The sequence below is a fragment of the Amblyomma mixtum genome, chromosome 3, assembly GCF_055824585.1.
Source record: "Amblyomma mixtum isolate Tamu chromosome 3, ASM5582458v1, whole genome shotgun sequence".
NCBI classification, from domain to species: domain Eukaryota; kingdom Metazoa; phylum Arthropoda; class Arachnida; order Ixodida; family Ixodidae; genus Amblyomma; species Amblyomma mixtum.
The window spans coordinates 116,425,764-116,446,115 of record NC_143014.1 but is presented as its reverse complement, the minus strand read 5'-3'; the positions used below and the strand labels follow the sequence as shown (position 1 = coordinate 116,446,115).

The window sequence follows — 20,352 nt, the reverse complement described above, 5'->3', positions numbered from 1 at the left end:
AATTTACAATACAATTTTCAGAACTTCCGTGCCTTGCAGCGAGCAGTGCTGCCGAGCTTTCGCCCGAATCCTTGCGCATTGTGTCATTTTAGCGCTTTTTATGTGAGCAGCGGAATGCCATTGGTTCCCCGTGCCAGCGCCGTCTACACCAAACCAGTTTTGGAGGCGTTGGCTCCGCCCCCCCCCCGGGAATTCGCACGAGTGTTGGCGGAGGGGCCGACTGCGTGGAGCTGGCGATGGAGGAAAAAAAAACTGAGGGAGCGTACGGTGACAGCCTTGAAGCCTAGTCTTTAGAAGTAAAAATATAGTAAAAAGGAGAAAGTCGGCCCCCCGTTGTCACTCCATGTGATAGCGTGTGGAGATAACTAGCTCTGCAGCATGCACACATGCACGGACCAAAACGGCAAACTGACTGTAGGTCAACCACCTTGCTATAGACACGCGCCACGTAGATGCGGGAAATAAAACATACCGGCACCACAACATAAAGGACTGACTGGGAGAGCGGAAAAAAAGGGGAGAGGGTGGCTTCACGAGCAGTTGGCTTGCGCTCCCTCATCAGTTTCTTATCCTCCATGGAGACCGCGGGCGGACTGACATTTCAGCAAGCAAAAAGTGACGAAATGAGAGGGTAAGATGCGTAGAAGTGGAAATTCAAATTTTGACTACAAATAACTCAGCATCCACAAAACACATCAAAAAATTTTTGCTGAAGGACATTTGTGACGCTATGTCCTTCAGCATCCTAGGCATATCACATCTTTGCTGCAACCCCCTATCACAACCCCTTTAAAACGTCTTTGGAAACATTAAAGAGGAGCAATCGCATAGTTAATTTCGGAACTGTTCATTCTACATTGCATTATGAGTTGCCCTTACAGACATCTCGAAGCACAGTTTTGAACACTGTTTTTCCTTATTGCTTGCAGGGATGAATGAAGTTCTGATGGGCCTCGCCTCGGCACTCAGACGAGATGGAATATTTTTTCGGAAAAACTCGGCATTTATCTTTTAGTCGGCACTTCTTCTGTTCTTCATGCAATGCCTCTTCAACGACTCCGCATTCTGCTGGTCATGAAGAGGGGTAATACACTATCGGTGTTATTTTTCAACACTGTTCTGCGGTACCCTTAAAGACATCTCGGACCACAGTTCCGAACAGTTTTTTCTTATTACTTGCATTGCTGGAGGCAGCTTAATGGACCTTGCCTCGGCAGTTAGATGAGATGAAATATTTTTCAGAAAAAATTCAGTGCCTACTTGGTGGTCGGCCCTCCTACTGTTATTCATGCGATGCCTGATCAGCGAACAGAGTCCGCACCCTCCTGATATTTTTTCAGTCATTGCATTCTGCGTTGCTCTTACAGACATCTCGAACCACAGTTTTGAACTGTTTTTCCTTATTGCTTTGAGATGGCAGTCATCGAGTACTGCATTCAACAAGGCTTCATCATTGCTTTTCACAGATTTATCGACACCAATACAGTTCTTCTTGGGTTCTCAAGTGCTGCAAAGGACCACAGTGAGAACACTCACGGCATCCCCGTGTCCAACTTCGAGGAGGGCATCACTGACTACAAGCAGTTTGTTCAGGACTTGTTTGCATATTTCCGGGTCACAAGTGAGGATCAGCTTCCGCCAATTTTCACCATGCAAGACCACGTCCCACAGGCTGAAGGCTGTCTCCGCTGGATTGAGGAGGCCACTCGTGAGTTGTCTTGACCCTTCGAGGTGGTGCGCATGCAGTTGTGTGCATTCATAGCCATAATAGAATAGAGTGTGCCGCCATGTTCTCTTCTAAGGACCAGTGTTGCCAATTTAGCGGTTTTCCGGCTAAATTTGGCGAGTTTTTACACTATTTAGCGGTAGAAAATCCGGTATTGCGAGAGGCGGATTTTTTAGCGGTTTTAAGCCTTGGTGGCTGTTTTTTTTGAGGTTTTGGCAAATCTGCCCTTTATTTCCGAATATTAAAGGTTTCTTAAAATTCTACCCTCTTCTCCGAGAAAATGTCACCATGCCGCTGTGAGCGCGTGACGTCACTGAGGTGGCTACAGTGGCGAACATTGGAACATGCATTGAATCAATTTCTGCGGCACTTTTGAGCGTAATCCTCGAATCTGCCGTGCGAAATGGGACCTGTGAAGTATGTACAGCTGAACATTTTCAAATGTAAACTGAGGAACAGGTTGTCAACAGAGATGACGAATGCCATCTTGGCTATTCGAGTCGAACTCTGGCGGCAGGGTAAATGCTGCTCAATCTACGAACTCCCACCAAATGTAGTTCAAAAGATCGGCACAAAAAAGATCGGTGTACGCTGGCAGCAGCGCTAGAAGCCCACCTGGACCTGGCACCAGCGGTACGAGTGACAGTCGCTTACTGATGAAGCACGCATCTTTCTGAGGTTGTACCTCGAGTCAGTCAGGACTCGGCAGTGTCTAGTCAGTACTTTACATTTTTTAAACTTTTTTTAAAAAGTACTTTTTTGAACTTTAGCGTAAAGTACACAGTCTCTAGTGGTTTGTCGGAAAAGAAAAACTGCTTTCTGTTCTTTTATATTCTTAGTTATATTTGTTTACACAGTAAATAAAATGTACAAAAATGAACTTTTTGTCAAGAAAAATACATGTGGCGGTTTATTGCGGGTTTTGGGAGTTCCTGTCGCGGGTTTTCTATTTTTGAGTTGGCAACACAGCTAAGGACCAAGCTTTTTTTTTTCGCAGCTTTGGCAGGGTGCGGACTTTGCACCACACCTTCATAGTTTTTATTTAGTTTAGCAATCATATTGGAGGTAAACTATCTTACTGTACTTTGTTGTCCTTGTACTTCATCTGGCACTTAGTTGCAGATACTTTAAAGTTCCACATTGTTGTTATCACTGCACGGGCCCCTTGTGAGTTTAAAATTTTAAACTAAGAAAAACAAAAAATGTAAAATAGCAAATCTTGCGCCCGCGTGTTCCAAGCTCGTTGGAAGGGCTTGCCACTTTTTTGTCGTCATCTTGCAGAATGAAGCGCTGGATAATATACAAATATAAGACACGGTGGTCTCAAGAAAGTACAGTAATCTTACTATCATACTCGAAAGCTGCAATGAGAAGCCCACTTCAGTGATGCGATTGGTGTGTCAGAAAGGTCAGGCACACTACATGATTCATTTTGACAGGATATGAGTAATTGCTACCAAAAGTCTGTATTTCCTGACAGAAAATTCTCGGTTGCCTTATGTGATCCTGCATCTGTTAGGCGGCACTGGCAGAAAAACAAATTTTCCAGAGAATCCTTCTGTCAGTTTTTGTAGCAGAGTCGAACCACAGTTTTGTACACTGTTTTTTTCTTATTGCTTGCAGGGATGAAGGAAGTTCTGATGGGCCTCACCTCTGCAGTCAGACGAGATGGAATATTTTTTTGGATAAACTCGGCGTTTACTTGTTAGTCGGCACTCATTTTGTTCTTCATGCGATGCCTCGTCATCGAGAGAATCAGCTTCCGCCTGTTTTCACTGCGCAAGACCACATCCCACAGGCTGAAGGCTGTCTCCGCTGGATTGAGGAGGCCACTCGTGAGTTGTCTTGACCCTTGGAGGTGGTGCGCATGCAGTTGTGTGCATTCATAGCCAGAATAGAATAGAGCGCACCGCCATGTTCTCTTCTAAGAACCAGTGTTGCCAATTTAGCGGCTTTCCGGCTAAATTTAGCTTTCGAGCGTAATCCTCGAATCAGCCGGGCGAAATGGGACCTGTGAAGTATGTACATTATCAAATGTAAACTGAGGAACAGGTTGTCCACAGAGATGACGAATGCCATCTTGGCTATTCGAGTCGAACTATGGTGGCACGGTAAATGGTGCTTAATCTACGAACTGCCACCAAATGTAGTTCAAAAGATCGGCACTAAAAAGATCGGTGTACGCTGGCAGCAGCGCTAGATGCCCATCTGGACCTGGCACCAGCGGTACGAGTGACAGTCGCTTACTGATGAAGCACACATCTTTCTGAGATTGTACCTCGAGTCAGTCAGGACTCAGCAGTGGACAGGGGTTAGTGGTTTTTGATGAAACCAGCATGTCGCGCAGGCTCCGTGACCTACGATATGCTACGCGGGGTGGCTGCGACTTTGCTGACCACTATGGAAAACTGCGAAATGCTCTTACAAGACAAAGATACCCACCTCAAATTATTGACGACGCAATTAAATGCGCAGATACAATAGACCGCAAGGAAATCCTTCGTTCAGATATACACGGGTAACGACAATAAAACACCACTTCAGTGCTAACCCATTGTGCATGAATGCCCATTGTTAAAGGTATCCTCAAAAAACATCACAATATTCTTATGCAGAGCAGCCACCTGACACGAATATTTCCGTAGCCACCTGGAGGTATTTTACCGTGGAAACTCATTACCTGGCGTAATGATTCTCCATGCCTGTGTAATACATTCATTACTTCCGTGCAACGTGCGGCACTGATGTGTTCCACTCACTATGCTCCTCTGACCGGCGCGGTGTGTTGAAATAAACCCCGTTTCTTTCATTTCCTGTCAACAGAACCCGGAAGAAGGAAGTCACTCAGGTCAGCTCGATGCGCCCCGCACAAGTACATGGACCCGCCGGACTTGGGCCGACCAATAGGGAACAAAAGTTCCTGGACCGACACGTGTTGAGCCGACCAACCAAGAACAAGTACGCGGACTCGTACGGCTTGGGTCTAAAAACCGTGCACCAAGTTCTAGTCAGTACTTTACATTTCTTAAACTTTTTAAAAAGTACTTTTTGAACTTTAACGTAAAGTTTAGTCTCTAGTGATTAGTCGGAAAAGAAACACTCCTTTCTGTTCTTTTATGTTATTAGTTATATTTGTTTACACACTAAATAAAATGTACAAAAATGAACTTTTTGTCACGAAAAATACATGTGGCGATTTATTGCGGGTTTTGGGAGTTCCTGTTGCGGGTTTTCTATTTTTGAGTTGGCAACACAGCTAAGGACCAAGCTTTTTTTTTTCGCAGCTTTGGCAGGGTGCGGACTTTGCACCACACCTTCCTAGTTTTTATTTAGTTTAGCAATCATATATTGGAGGTAAACTATCTTACTGTACTTTGTTGTCCTTGTACTTCATCTGGCACTTAGTTGCAGATACTTTAAAGTTCCACATTGTTGTTATCACTGCACGGGCTCTTGCACTCCTTCTGAAATGAAGTCATCTGTTGTAGCATCCGTTACAATCAAAGCTATTGTGAGTTTAAAATTTTAAACTAAGAAAAACAAAAAATGTAAAATAGCAAATCTTGCGCCCGCGTGTTCCAAGCTCGTTGGAAGGGCTTGCCACTGTTTTGTCGTCATCTTGCAGAATGAAGCGCTGGATAATATACAAATATAAGACACGGTGGTCTCAAGAAAGTACAGTAATCTTACTATCATACTCGAAAGCTGCAATGAGAAGCCCACTTCAGTGATGCGATTGGTGTGTCAGAAAGGTCAGGCACACTACATGATTCATTTTGACAGGATATGAGTAATTGCTACCAAAAGTCTGTATTTCCTGACAGAAAATTCTCGGTTGCCTTATGTGATCCTGCATCTGTTAGGCGGCACTGGCAGAAAAACAAATTTTCCAGAGAATCCTTCTGTCAGTTTTTGTAGCAGAGTCGAACCACAGTTTTGTACACTGTTTTTTTCTTATTGCTTGCAGGGATGAAGGAAGTTCTGATGGGCCTCACCTCTGCAGTCAGACGAGATGGAATATTTTTTTGGAAAAACTCGGCGTTTACTTGTTAGTCGGCACTCATTTTGTTCTTCATGCGATGCCTCGTCATCGAGAGAATCAGCTTCCGCCTGTTTTCACTGCGCAAGACCACATCCCACAGGCTGAAGGCTGTCTCCGCTGGATTGAGGAGGCCACTCGTGAGTTGTCTTGACCCTTGGAGGTGGTGCGCATGCAGTTGTGTGCATTCATAGCCAGAATAGAATAGAGCGCACCGCCATGTTCTCTTCTAAGAACCAGTGTTGCCAATTTAGCGGCTTTCCGGCTAAATTTAGCTTTCGAGCGTAATCCTCGAATCAGCCGGGCGAAATGGGACCTGTGAAGTATGTACATTATCAAATGTAAACTGAGGAACAGGTTGTCCACAGAGATGACGAATGCCATCTTGGCTATTCGAGTCGAACTATGGTGGCACGGTAAATGGTGCTTAATCTACGAACTGCCACCAAATGTAGTTCAAAAGATCGGCTCTAAAAAGATCGGTGTACGCTGGCAGCAGCGCTAGATGCCCATCTGGACCTGGCACCAGCGGTACGAGTGACAGTCGCTTACTGATGAAGCACACATCTTTCTGAGATTGTACCTCGAGTCAGTCAGGACTCAGCAGTGGACAGGGGTTAGTGGTTTTTGATGAAACCAGCATGTCGCGCAGGCTCCGTGACCTACGATATGCTACGCGGGGTGGCTGCGACTTTGCTGAACACTATGGAAAACTGCGAAATGCTCTTACAAGACAAAGATACCCACCTCAAATTATTGACGACGCAATTAAATGCGCAGATACAATAGACCGCAAGGAAATCCTTCGTTCAGATATACACGGGTAACGACAATAAAACACCACTTCAGTGCTAACCCATTGTGCATGAATGCCCATTGTTAAAGGTATCCTCAAAAAACATCACAATATTCTTATGCAGAGCAGCCACCTGACACGAATATTTCCGTAGCCACCTGGAGGTATTTTACCGTGGAAACTCATTACCTGGCGTAATGATTCTCCATGCCTGTGTAATACATTCATTACTTCCGTGCAACGTGCGGCACTGATGTGTTCCACTCACTATGCTCCTCTGACCGGCGCGGTGTGTTGAAATAAACCCCGTTTCTTTCATTTCCTGTCAACAGAACCCGGAAGAAGGAAGTCACTCAGGTCAGCTCGATGCGCCCCGCACAAGTACATGGACCCGCCGGACTTGGGCCGACCAATAGGGAACAAAAGTTCCTGGACCGACACGTGTTGAGCCGACCAACCAAGAACAAGTACGCGGACTCGTACGGCTTGGGTCTAAAAACCGTGCACCAAGTTCTAGTCAGTACTTTACATTTCTTAAACTTTTTAAAAAGTACTTTTTGAACTTTAACGTAAAGTTTAGTCTCCAGTGATTAGTCGGAAAAGAAACACTCCTTTCTGTTCTTTTATGTTATTAGTTATATTTGTTTACACACTAAATAAAATGTACAAAAATGAGCTTTTTGTCACGAAAAATACATGTGGCGATTTATTGCGGGTTTTGGGAGTTCCTGTTGCGGGTTTTCTATTTTTGAGTTGGCAACACAGCTAAGGACCAAGCTTTTTTTTTTCGCAGCTTTGGCAGGGTGCGGACTTTGCACCACACCTTCCTAGTTTTTATTTAGTTTAGCAATCATATTGGAGGTAAACTATCTTACTGTACTTTGTTGTCCTTGTACTTCATCTGGCACTTAGTTGCAGATACTTTAAAGTTCCACATTGTTGTTATCACTGCACGGGCTCTTGCACTCCTTCTGAAATGAAGTCATCTGTTGTAGCATCCGTTACAATCAAAGCTATTGTGAGTTTAAAATTTTAAACTAAGAAAAACAAAAAATGTAAAATAGCAAATCTTGCGCCCGCGTGTTCCAAGCTCGTTGGAAGGGCTTGCCACTGTTTTGTCGTCATCTTGCAGAATGAAGCGCTGGATAATATACAAATATAAGACACGGTGGTCTCAAGAAAGTACAGTAATCTTACTATCATACTCGAAAGCTGCAATGAGAAGCCCACTTCAGTGATGCGATTGGTGTGTCAGAAAGGTCAGGCACACTACATGATTCATTTTGACAGGATATGAGTAATTGCTACCAAAAGTCTGTATTTCCTGACAGAAAATTCTCGGTTGCCTTATGTGATCCTGCATCTGTTAGGCGGCACTGGCAGAAAAACAAATTTTCCAGAGAATCCTTCTGTCAGTTTTTGTAGCAGTCGAACCACAGTTTTGTACACTGTTTTTTTCTTATTGCTTGCAGGGATGAAGGAAGTTCTGATGGGCCTCACCTCTGCAGTCAGACGAGATGGAATATTTTTTTGGAAAAACTCGGCGTTTACTTGTTAGTCGGCACTCATTTTGTTCTTCATGCGATGCCTCGTCATCGAGAGAATCAGCTTCCGCCTGTTTTCACTGCGCAAGACCACATCCCACAGGCTGAAGGCTGTCCCTGCTGGATTGAGAAGGCCACTCGTGAGTTGTCTTGACCCTTGGAGGTGGTGCGCATGCAGTTGTGTGCATTCATAGCCAGAATAGAATAGAGCGCACCGCCATGTTCTCTTCTAAGAACCAGTGTTGCCAATTTAGCGGCTTTCCGGCTAAATTTAGCTTTCGAGCGTAATCCTCGAATCAGCCGGGCGAAATGGGACCTGTGAAGTATGTACATTATCAAATGTAAACTGAGGAACAGGTTGTCCACAGAGATGACGAATGCCATCTTGGCTATTCGAGTCGAACTATGGTGGCACGGTAAATGGTGCTTAATCTACGAACTGCCACCAAATGTAGTTCAAAAGATCGGCACTAAAAAGATCGGTGTACGCTGGCAGCAGCGCTAGATGCCCATCCGGACCTGGCACCAGCGGTACGAGTGACAGTCGCTTACTGATGAAGCACACATCTTTCTGAGATTGTACCTCGAGTCAGTCAGGACTCAGCAGTGGACAGGGGTTAGTGGTTTTTGATGAAACCAGCATGTCGCGCAGGCTCCGTGACCTACGATATGCTACGCGGGGTGGCTGCGACTTTGCTGACCACTATGGAAAACTGCGAAATGCTCTTACAAGACAAAGATACCCACCTCAAATTATTGACGACGCAATTAAATGCGCAGATACAATAGACCGCAAGGAAATCCTTCGTTCAGATAAACACGGGTAACGACAATAAAACACCACTTCAGTGCTAACCCATTGTGCATGAATGCCCATTGTTAAAGGTATCCTCAAAAAACATCACAATATTCTTATGCAGAGCAGCCACCTGACACGAATATTTCCGTAGCCACCTGGAGGTATTTTACCGTGGAAACTCATTACCTGGCGTAATGATTCTCCATGCCTGTGTAATACATTCATTACTTCCGTGCAACGTGCGGCACTGATGTGTTCCACTCACTATGCTCCTCTGACCGGCGCGGTGTGTTGAAATAAACCCCGTTTCTTTCATTTCCTGTCAACAGAACCCGGAAGAAGGAAGTCACTCAGGTCAGCTCGATGCGCCCCGCACAAGTACATGGACCCGCCGGACTTGGGCCGACCAATAGGGAACAAAAGTTCCTGGACCGACACGTGTTGAGCCGACCAACCAAGAACAAGTACGCGGACTCGTATGGCTTGGGTCTAAAAACCGTGCACGAAGTTCTAGTCAGTACTTTACATTTCTTAAACTTTTTAAAAAGTACTTTTTGAACTTTAACGTAAAGTTTAGTCTCTAGTGATTAGTCGGAAAAGAAACACTCCTTTCTGTTCTTTTATATTCTTAGTTATATTTGTTTACACACTAAATAAAATGTACAAAATGAACTTTTTGTCACGAAAAATGCATTTGGCGGTTTTTAGCGGTTTTTGGGAGTTCCTGTCGCGGGTTTTCTATTTTTGAGTTGGCAACACTGCTAAGGACCAAGCTTTCTTTTTTTTTATTTGCAGCTTTTGCAGGCTGCTGGCTTTGCACCACACCTTGCTAGTTTTTATTTAGTTTAGCAACCATATTGGAGGTAAACTATCTTACTGTACGTTCTAGTCCTTGTACTACATCTGGCACTTAGTTGCAGATACTAGAAGGTTCCACATTGTTGTTATCACTGCACGGGCCCCTTGCACTCCTTCCCAAATGAAGTCATCTTTGGTAGCATCCGTTACAATCAAAGCTATTGTGAGTTTAAAATTTTAAACTAAGAAAAATAAAAAGTGCAAAATAGCAAATCTTGCGCCCGCTTGTTGCAAGCTCCTTGGAAGGGCTTGCCATTGTTTTGTCTTCATCTTGCAGAATGAAGCGCTGGATAATGTAAAAATATAACTCACGGTGGTCTCCAGAAAGTACAGTAATCTTACTACCATACTCGAATGCTGCAATGAAAAGCCCACTTAAGTGATGCGATTACTGTGTCAAAAAGGTCAAGCACGCTGCATGCTTCATTTTGACAGGATATGAGTAATTGCTACCAAAAGTCTGTATTTCCTGACAGAAAATTCTCGGTTGCCTTATGTGATCCTGCATCTGTTAGGCGGCACTGGCAGAAAAACAAATTTTCCAGAGAATCCTTCTGTCAGTTTTTGTAGCAGAGTCGAACCACAGTTTTGTACACTGTTTTTTTCTTATTGCTTGCAGGGATGAAGGAAGTTCTGATGGGCCTCACCTCTGCAGTCAGACGAGATGGAATATTTTTTTGGAAAAACTCGGCGTTTACTTGTTAGTCGGCACTCATTTTGTTCTTCATGCGATGCCTCGTCATCGAGAGAATCAGCTTCCGCCTGTTTTCACTGCGCAAGACCACATCCCACAGGCTGAAGGCTGTCTCCGCTGGATTGAGGAGGCCACTCGTGAGTTGTCTTGACCCTTGGAGGTGGTGCGCATGCAGTTGTGTGCATTCATAGCCAGAATAGAATAGAGCGCACCGCCATGTTCTCTTCTAAGAACCAGTGTTGCCAATTTAGCGGCTTTCCGGCTAAATTTAGCTTTCGAGCGTAATCCTCGAATCAGCCGGGCGAAATGGGACCTGTGAAGTATGTACATTATCAAATGTAAACTGAGGAACAGGTTGTCCACAGAGATGACGAATGCCATCTTGGCTATTCGAGTCGAACTATGGTGGCACGGTAAATGGTGCTTAATCTACGAACTGCCACCAAATGTAGTTCAAAAGATCGGCACTAAAAAGATCGGTGTACGCTGGCAGCAGCGCTAGATGCCCATCTGGACCTGGCACCAGCGGTACGAGTGACAGTCGCTTACTGATGAAGCACACATCTTTCTGAGATTGTACCTCGAGTCAGTCAGGACTCAGCAGTGGACAGGGGTTAGTGGTTTTTGATGAAACCAGCATGTCGCGCAGGCTCCGTGACCTACGATATGCTACGCGGGGTGGCTGCGACTTTGCTGGCCACTATGGAAAACTGCGAAATGCTCTTACAAGACAAAGATACCCACCTCAAATTATTGACGACGCAATTAAATGCGCAGATACAATAGACCGCAAGGAAATCCTTCGTTCAGATAAACACGGGTAACGACAATAAAACACCACTTCAGTGCTAACCCATTGTGCATGAATGCCCATTGTTAAAGGTATCCTCAAAAAACATCACAATATTCTTATGCAGAGCAGCCACCTGACACGAATATTTCCGTAGCCACCTGGAGGTATTTTACCGTGGAAACTCATTACCTGGCGTAATGATTCTCCATGCCTGTGTAATACATTCATTACTTCCGTGCAACGTGCGGCACTGATGTGTTCCACTCACTATGCTCCTCTGACCGGCGCGGTGTGTTGAAATAAACCCCGTTTCTTTCATTTCCTGTCAACAGAACCCGGAAGAAGGAAGTCACTCAGGTCAGCTCGATGCGCCCCGCACAAGTACATGGACCCGCCGGACTTGGGCCGACCAATAGGGAACAAAAGTTCCTGGACCGACACGTGTTGAGCCGACCAACCAAGAACAAGTACGCGGACTCGTACGGCTTGGGTCTAAAAACCGTGCACGAAGTTCTAGTCAGTACTTTACATTTCTTAAACTTTTTAAAAAGTACTTTTTGAACTTTAACGTAAAGTTTAGTCTCTAGTGATTAGTCGGAAAAGAAACACTCCTTTCTGTTCTTTTATGTTATTAGTTATATTTGTTTACACACTAAATAAAATGTACAAAAATGAACTTTTTGTCACGAAAAATACATGTGGCGATTTATTGCGGGTTTTGGGAGTTCCTGTCGCGGGTTTTCTATTTTTGAGTTGGCAACACAGCTAAGGACCAAGCTTTTTTTTTTCGCAGCTTTGGCAGGGTGCGGACTTTGCACCACACCTTCCTAGTTTTTATTTAGTTTAGCAATCATATTGGAGGTAAACTATCTTACTGTACTTTGTTGTCCTTGTACTTCATCTGGCACTTAGTTGCAGATACTTTAAAGTTCCACATTGTTGTTATCACTGCACGGGCTCTTGCACTCCTTCTGAAATGAAGTCATCTGTTGTAGCATCCGTTACAATCAAAGCTATTGTGAGTTTAAAATTTTAAACTAAGAAAAACAAAAAATGTAAAATAGCAAATCTTGCGCCCGCTTGTTGCAAGCTCCTTGGAAGGGCTTGCCATTGTTTTGTCGTCATCTTGCAGAATGAAGCGCTGGATAATGTAGAAATATAACTCACGGTGGTCTCCAGAAAGTACAGTAATCTTACTACCATACTCGAATGCTGCAATGAAAAGCCCACTTAAGTGATGCGATTACTGTGTCAAAAAGGTCAAGCACGCTGCATGCTTCATTTTGACAAGATATGAGTAATTGCTACCAAAAGTCTGTGTTTCCTGACAGAAAATTCTCGGTTGCCGTATGTGATCCTACGTCTGTTAGGCGGCACTGGCAGAAAAACAAATTTTCCAGAGAATCCTTCTGTCAGTTTTTGTAGCAGAGTCGAACCACAGTTTTGAACACTGTTTTTTCTTATTGCTTGCAGGGATGAAGGAAGTTGTGACGGGACTCGCCTCGGCACTCGGACGAGATGGAATATTTTTCAGAAAAACTGAGCATCCACTTTTTAGGCGGCACTCCTTTTGTTCTTCATGCGATGCCTCGTCATCGACCAGAGTCCACAACCTCCTGGTATTTTTTCAATCATTGCATTCTGCGTTGCCCTGACAGACATCTCGAACCAGTTTTGAACTCTGTTTTTCCTTATTGCTTTGAGATGGCAGTCATTGAGTACTGCATTCGACAAGGCTTCATCATTGCTTTCCAGAGATTTGGCGGCACCACTACCGTTCCTGTTGGGTTCTCAAGTGCTGCAAAGGACCACAGTGAGAACACTCACGGCATCCCCGTGTCCAACTTCGAGGAGGGCATCACTGACTACAAGCAGTTTGTTCAGGACTTGTTTGCATTCTTCCGGGTCACGAATGAGGATCAGCTTTCGCCAATTTTCACCATGCAAGACCACATCCCACGGGCTGAAGGCTGTCTCCGCTGGATTGAGGAGGCCACTCGTGAGTTGTCTGGACCCTTGGACGTGGTGCGCATGCAGTTGTGTGCATTCATAGCCAGAATAGAATAGAGCGCGCCGCCATGTTCTCTTCTAAGGACCAGTGTTGCCAATTTAGCGGTTTTCCGGCTAAATTTAGCGAGTTTTTACACTATTTAGCGGTAGAAAATCCTGTATTGCAGGAGGCAGATTTTTTAGCGGTTTTTAAGCCTTGATGGCTGTTTTTTTTTAGGTTTTGGCAAATCTGCCTTTTATTTCTGAATATTAAAGGTCTCTTAGAATTCTACCCTCTTCTCCGAGAAAATGTCACCATGCCGCTGTGAGCGCATGACGTCACTGAGGTGGCTATAGTGGCGAACATTGGAACATGCATTGAATCAATTTCTGCGGCACTTTTGAGCGTAATCCTCGAATCTGCCGGGCGAAATGGGACCTGTGAAGTATGTACAGCTGAACATTTTCAAATGTAAACTGAGGAACAGGTTGTCAACAGAGATGACGAATGCCATCTTGGCTATTCGAGTCGAACTCTAGTGGCAGGGTAAATGCTGCTCAATCTACGAACTCCCACCAAATGTAGTTCAAAAGATCGGTGTACGCTGGCAGCAGCACTAGAAGCCCACCTGTACCTGCCACCAGCGGTACGAGTGACAGTAGCTTACTGATGAAGCACACATCTTTCTGAGATTGTACCTCGAGTCGGTCAGGACTCGGCGGCGGTGTCTAGTCAGTACTTTGCATTTTTTAAACTTTGTTTAAAAAGTACTTTTTTGAACTTTAGCGTAAAGTACACAGTCTCTAGTGGTTAGTCGGAAAAGAAAAACTGCTTTCTGTTCTTTTATATTCTTAGTTATATTTGTTTACACACTAAATAAAATGTACAAAATGAACTTTTTGTCACGAAAAATGCATTTGGCGGTTTTTAGCGGTTTTTGGGAGTTCCTGTCGCGGGTTTTCTATTTTTGAGTTGGCAACACTGCTAAGGACCAAGCTTTCTTTTTTTTTATTTGCAGCTTTTGCAGGCTGCTGGCTTTGCACCACACCTTGCTAGTTTTTATTTAGTTTAGCAACCATATTGGAGGTAAACTATCTTACTGTACGTTCTAGTCCTTGTACTACATCTGGCACTTAGTTGCAGATACTAGAAGGTTCCACATTGTTGTTATCACTGCACGGGCCCCTTGCACTCCTTCCCAAATGAAGTCATCTTTGGTAGCATCCGTTACAATCAAAGCTATTGTGAGTTTAAAATTTTAAACTAAGAAAAATAAAAAGTGCAAAATAGCAAATCTTGCGCCCGCTTGTTGCAAGCTCCTTGGAAGGGCTTGCCATTGTTTTGTCTTCATCTTGCAGAATGAAGCGCTGGATAATGTAAAAATATAACTCACGGTGGTCTCCAGAAAGTACAGTAATCTTACTACCATACTCGAATGCTGCAATGAAAAGCCCACTTAAGTGATGCGATTACTGTGTCAAAAAGGTCAAGCACGCTGCATGCTTCATTTTGACAAGATATGAGTAATTGCTACCAAAAGTCTGTGTTTCCTGACAGAAAATTCTCGGTTGCCGTATGTGATCCTACGTCTGTTAGGCGGCACTGGCAGAAAAACTAATTTTCCAGAGAATCCTTCTGTCAGTTTTTGTAGCAGAGTCGAACCACAGTTTTGAACACTGTTTTTTCTTATTGCTTGCAGGGATGAAGGAAGTTGTGACGGGAGTCGCCTCGGCACTCGGACGAGATGGAATATTTTTCAGAAAAACTGAGCATCCACTTTTTAGGCGGCACTCCTTTTGTTCTTCATGCGATGCCTCGTCATCGACCAGAGTCCACAACCTCCTGGTATTTTTTCAATCATTGCATTCTGCGTTGCCCTGACAGACATCTCGAACCAGTTTTGAACTCTGTTTTTCCTTATTGCTTTGAGATGGCAGTCATTGAGTACTGCATTCGACAAGGCTTCATCATTGCTTTCCAGAGATTTGGCGGCACCACTACCGTTCCTGTTGGGTTCTCAAGTGCTGCAAAGGACCACAGTGAGAACACTCACGGCATCCCCGTGTCCAACTTCGAGGAGGGCATCACTGACTACAAGCAGTTTGTTCAGGACTTGTTTGCATTCTTCCGGGTCACGAATGAGGATCAGCTTTCGCCAATTTTCACCATGCAAGACCACATCCCACGGGCTGAAGGCTGTCTCCGCTGGATTGAGGAGGCCACTCGTGAGTTGTCTGGACCCTTGGACGTGGTGCGCATGCAGTTGTGTGCATTCATAGCCAGAATAGAATAGAGCGCGCCGCCATGTTCTCTTCTAAGGACCAGTGTTGCCAATTTAGCGGTTTTCCGGCTAAATTTAGCGAGTTTTTACACTATTTAGCGGTAGAAAATCCTGTATTGCAGGAGGCAGATTTTTTAGCGGTTTTTAAGCCTTGATGGCTGTTTTTTTTTAGGTTTTGGCAAATCTGCCTTTTATTTCTGAATATTAAAGGTCTCTTAGAATTCTACCCTCTTCTCCGAGAAAATGTCACCATGCCGCTGTGAGCGCATGACGTCACTGAGGTGGCTATAGTGGCGAACATTGGAACATGCATTGAATCAATTTCTGCGGCACTTTTGAGCGTAATCCTCGAATCTGCCGGGCGAAATGGGACCTGTGAAGTATGTACAGCTGAACATTTTCAAATGTAAACTGAGGAACAGGTTGTCAACAGAGATGACGAATGCCATCTTGGCTATTCGAGTCGAACTCTAGTGGCAGGGTAAATGCTGCTCAATCTACGAACTCCCACCAAATGTAGTTCAAAAGATCGGTGTACGCTGGCAGCAGCACTAGAAGCCCACCTGTACCTGCCACCAGCGGTACGAGTGACAGTAGCTTACTGATGAAGCACACATCTTTCTGAGATTGTACCTCGAGTCGGTCAGGACTCGGCGGCGGTGTCTAGTCAGTACTTTGCATTTTTTAAACTTTGTTTAAAAAGTACTTTTTTGAACTTTAGCGTAAAGTACACAGTCTCTAGTGGTTAGTCGGAAAAGAAAAACTGCTTTCTGTTCTTTTATATTCTTAGTTATATTTGTTTACACACTAAATAAAATGTACAAAATGAACTTTTTGTCACGAAAAATGCATTTGGCGGTTTTTAGCGGTTTTTGGGAGTTCCTGTCGCGGGTTTTCTATTTTTGAGTTGGCAACACTGCTAAGGACCAAGCTTTCTTTTTTTTTATTTGCAGCTTTTGCAGGCTGCTGGCTTTGCACCACACCTTGCTAGTTTTTATTTAGTTTAGCAACCATATTGGAGGTAAACTATCTTACTGTACGTTCTAGTCCTTGTACTACATCTGGCACTTAGTTGCAGATACTAGAAGGTTCCACATTGTTGTTATCACTGCACGGGCCCCTTGCACTCCTTCCCAAATGAAGTCATCTTTGGTAGCATCCGTTACAATCAAAGCTATTGTGAGTTTAAAATTTTAAACTAAGAAAAATAAAAAGTGCAAAATAGCAAATCTTGCGCCCGCTTGTTGCAAGCTCCTTGGAAGGGCTTGCCATTGTTTTGTCTTCATCTTGCAGAATGAAGCGCTGGATAATGTAAAAATATAACTCACGGTGGTCTCCAGAAAGTACAGTAATCTTACTACCATACTCGAATGCTGCAATGAAAAGCCCACTTAAGTGATGCGATTACTGTGTCAAAAAGGTCAAGCACGCTGCATGCTTCATTTTGACAGGATATGAGTAATTGCTACCAAAAGTCTGTATTTCCTGACAGAAAATTCTCGGTTGCCTTATGTGATCCTGCATCTGTTAGGCGGCACTGGCAGAAAAACAAATTTTCCAGAGAATCCTTCTGTCAGTTTTTGTAGCAGAGTCGAACCACAGTTTTGTACACTGTTTTTTTCTTATTGCTTGCAGGGATGAAGGAAGTTCTGATGGGCCTCACCTCTGCAGTCAGACGAGATGGAATATTTTTTTGGAAAAACTCGGCGTTTACTTGTTAGTCGGCACTCATTTTGTTCTTCATGCGATGCCTTGTCATCGAGAGAATCAGCTTCCGCCTGTTTTCACTGCGCAAGACCACATCCCACAGGCTGAAGGCTGTCTCCGCTGGATTGAGGAGGCCACTCGTGAGTTGTCTTGACCCTTGGAGGTGGTGCGCATGCAGTTGTGTGCATTCATAGCCAGAATAGAATAGAGCGCACCGCCATGTTCTCTTCTAAGAACCAGTGTTGCCAATTTAGCGGCTTTCCGGCTAAATTTAGCTTTCGAGCGTAATCCTCGAATCAGCCGGGCGAAATGGGACCTGTGAAGTATGTACATTATCAAATGTAAACTGAGGAACAGGTTGTCCACAGAGATGACGAATGCCATCTTGGCTATTCGAGTCGAACTATGGTGGCACGGTAAATGGTGCTTAATCTACGAACTGCCACCAAATGTAGTTCAAAAGATCGGCACTAAAAAGATCGGTGTACGCTGGCAGCAGCGCTAGATGCCCATCTGGACCTGGCACCAGCGGTACGAGTGACAGTCGCTTACTGATGAAGCACACATCTTTCTGAGATTGTACCTCGAGTCAGTCAGGACTCAGCAGTGGACAGGGGTTAGTGGTTTTTGATGAAACCAGCATGTCGCGCAGGCTCCGTGACCTACGATATGCTACGCGGGGTGGCTGCGACTTTGCTGGCCACTATGGAAAACTGCGAAATGCTCTTACAAGACAAAGATACCCACCTCAAATTATTGACGACGCAATTAAATGCGCAGATACAATAGACCGCAAGGAAATCCTTCGTTCAGATAAACACGGGTAACGACAATAAAACACCACTTCAGTGCTAACCCATTGTGCATGAATGCCCATTGTTAAAGGTATCCTCAAAAAACATCACAATATTCTTATGCAGAGCAGCCACCTGACACGAATATTTCCGTAGCCACCTGGAGGTATTTTACCGTGGAAACTCATTACCTGGCGTAATGATTCTCCATGCCTGTGTAATACATTCATTACTTCCGTGCAACGTGCGGCACTGATGTGTTCCACTCACTATGCTCCTCTGACCGGCGCGGTGTGTTGAAATAAACCCCGTTTCTTTCATTTCCTGTCAACAGAACCCGGAAGAAGGAAGTCACTCAGGTCAGCTCGATGCGCCCCGCACAAGTACATGGACCCGCCGGACTTGGGCCGACCAATAGGGAACAAAAGTTCCTGGACCGACACGTGTTGAGCCGACCAACCAAGAACAAGTACGCGGACTCGTACGGCTTGGGTCTAAAAACCGTGCACGAAGTTCTAGTCAGTACTTTACATTTCTTAAACTTTTTAAAAAGTACTTTTTGAACTTTAACGTAAAGTTTAGTCTCTAGTGATTAGTCGGAAAAGAAACACTCCTTTCTGTTCTTTTATGTTATTAGTTATATTTGTTTACACACTAAATAAAATGTACAAAAATGAACTTTTTGTCACGAAAAATACATGTGGCGATTTATTGCGGGTTTTGGGAGTTCCTGTCGCGGGTTTTCTATTTTTGAGTTGGCAACACAGCTAAGGACCAAGCTTTTTTTTTTCGCAGCTTTGGCAGGGTGCGGACTTTGCACCACACCTTCCTAGTTTTTATTTAGTTTAGCAATCATATATTGGAGGTAAACTATCTTACTGTACTTTGTTGTCCTTGTACTTCATCTGGCACTTAGTTGCAGATACTTTAAAGTTCCACATTGTTGTTATCACTGCACGGGCTCTTGCACTCCTTCTGAAATGAAGTCATCTGTTGTAGCATCCGTTACAATCAAAGCTATTGTGAGTTTAAAATTTTAAACTAAGAAAAACAAAAAATGTAAAATAGCAAATCTTGCGCCCGCTTGTTGCAAGCTCCTTGGAAGGGCTTGCCATTGTTTTGTCGTCATCTTGCAGAATGAAGCGCTGGATAATGTAGAAATATAACTCACGGTGGTCTCCAGAAAGTACAGTAATCTTACTACCATACTCGAATGCTGCAATGAAAAGCCCACTTAAGTGATGCGATTACTGTGTCAAAAAGGTCAAGCACGCTGCATGCTTCATTTTGACAAGATATGAGTAATTGCTACCAAAAGTCTGTGTTTCCTGACAGAAAATTCTCGGTTGCCGTATGTGATCCTACGTCTGTTAGACGGCACTGGCAGAAAAACAAATTTTCCAGAGAATCCTTCTGTCAGTTTTTGTAGCAGAGTCGAACCACAGTTTTGAACACTGTTTTTTCTTATTGCTTGCAGGGATGAAGGAAGTTGTGACGGGACTCGCCTCGGCACTCGGACGAGATGGAATATTTTTCAGAAAAACTGAGCATCCACTTTTTAGGCGGCACTCCTTTTGTTCTTCATGCGATGCCTCGTCATCGACCAGAGTCCACAACCTCCTGGTATTTTTTCAATCATTGCATTCTGCGTTGCCCTGACAGACATCTCGAACCAGTTTTGAACTCTGTTTTTCCTTATTGCTTTGAGATGGCAGTCATTGAGTACTGCATTCGACAAGGCTTCATCATTGCTTTCCAGAGATTTGGCGGCACCACTACCGTTCCTGTTGGGTTCTCAAGTGCTGCAAAGGACCACAGTGAGAACACTCACGGCATCCCCGTGTCCAACTTCGAGGAGGGCATCACTGACTACAAGCAGTTTGTTCAGGACTTGTTTGCATTCTTCCGGGTCACGAATGAGGATCAGCTTTCGCCAATTTTCACCATGCAAGACCACATCCCACGGGCTGAAGGCTGTCTCCGCTGGATTGAGGAGGCCACTCGTGAGTTGTCTGGACCCTTGGACGTGGTGCGCATGCAGTTGTGTGCATTCATAGCCAGAATAGAATAGAGCGCGCCGCCATGTTCTCTTCTAAGGACCAGTGTTGCCAATTTAGCGGTTTTCCGGCTAAATTTAGCGAGTTTTTACACTATTTAGCGGTAGAAAATCCTGTATTGCAGGAGGCAGATTTTTTAGCGGTTTTTAAGCCTTGATGGCTGTTTTTTTTTAGGTTTTGGCAAATCTGCCTTTTATTTCTGAATATTAAAGGTCTCTTAGAATTCTACCCTCTTCTCCGAGAAAATGTCACCATGCCGCTGTGAGCGCATGAC

At 44.3% G+C, this 20,352-nt stretch overlaps 1 protein-coding gene across 17 annotated transcripts in view; it reads left to right on the top strand.

Moving 5' to 3' along the window:
• LOC149351514 (uncharacterized) overlaps positions 1 to 20,352 on the top strand; it is a 77,675-nt gene that overhangs the window by 39,842 nt on the left and 17,481 nt on the right. For 9 of the 17 annotated variants that reach the window (XM_089580867.1, XM_089580865.1, XM_089580863.1 and 6 more), the window contains 8 exons: positions 930 to 1,084; positions 1,467 to 1,708; positions 12,723 to 12,868; positions 13,005 to 13,248; positions 14,939 to 15,084; positions 15,221 to 15,464; positions 19,499 to 19,644; positions 19,781 to 20,024. In XM_089580867.1, the coding sequence (XP_089436993.1) occupies positions 975 to 1,084; positions 1,467 to 1,708; positions 12,723 to 12,868; positions 13,005 to 13,248; positions 14,939 to 15,084; positions 15,221 to 15,464; positions 19,499 to 19,644; positions 19,781 to 20,024 (1,522 nt within the window). In that variant the 5' untranslated portion in view covers positions 930 to 974. The remainder of the gene's footprint in view (positions 1 to 929; positions 1,085 to 1,466; positions 1,709 to 12,722; positions 12,869 to 13,004; positions 13,249 to 14,938; positions 15,085 to 15,220; positions 15,465 to 19,498; positions 19,645 to 19,780; positions 20,025 to 20,352) is intronic. The other 8 variants (XM_089580873.1, XM_089580869.1, XM_089580874.1 and 5 more) reach the window with 1 other exon arrangement.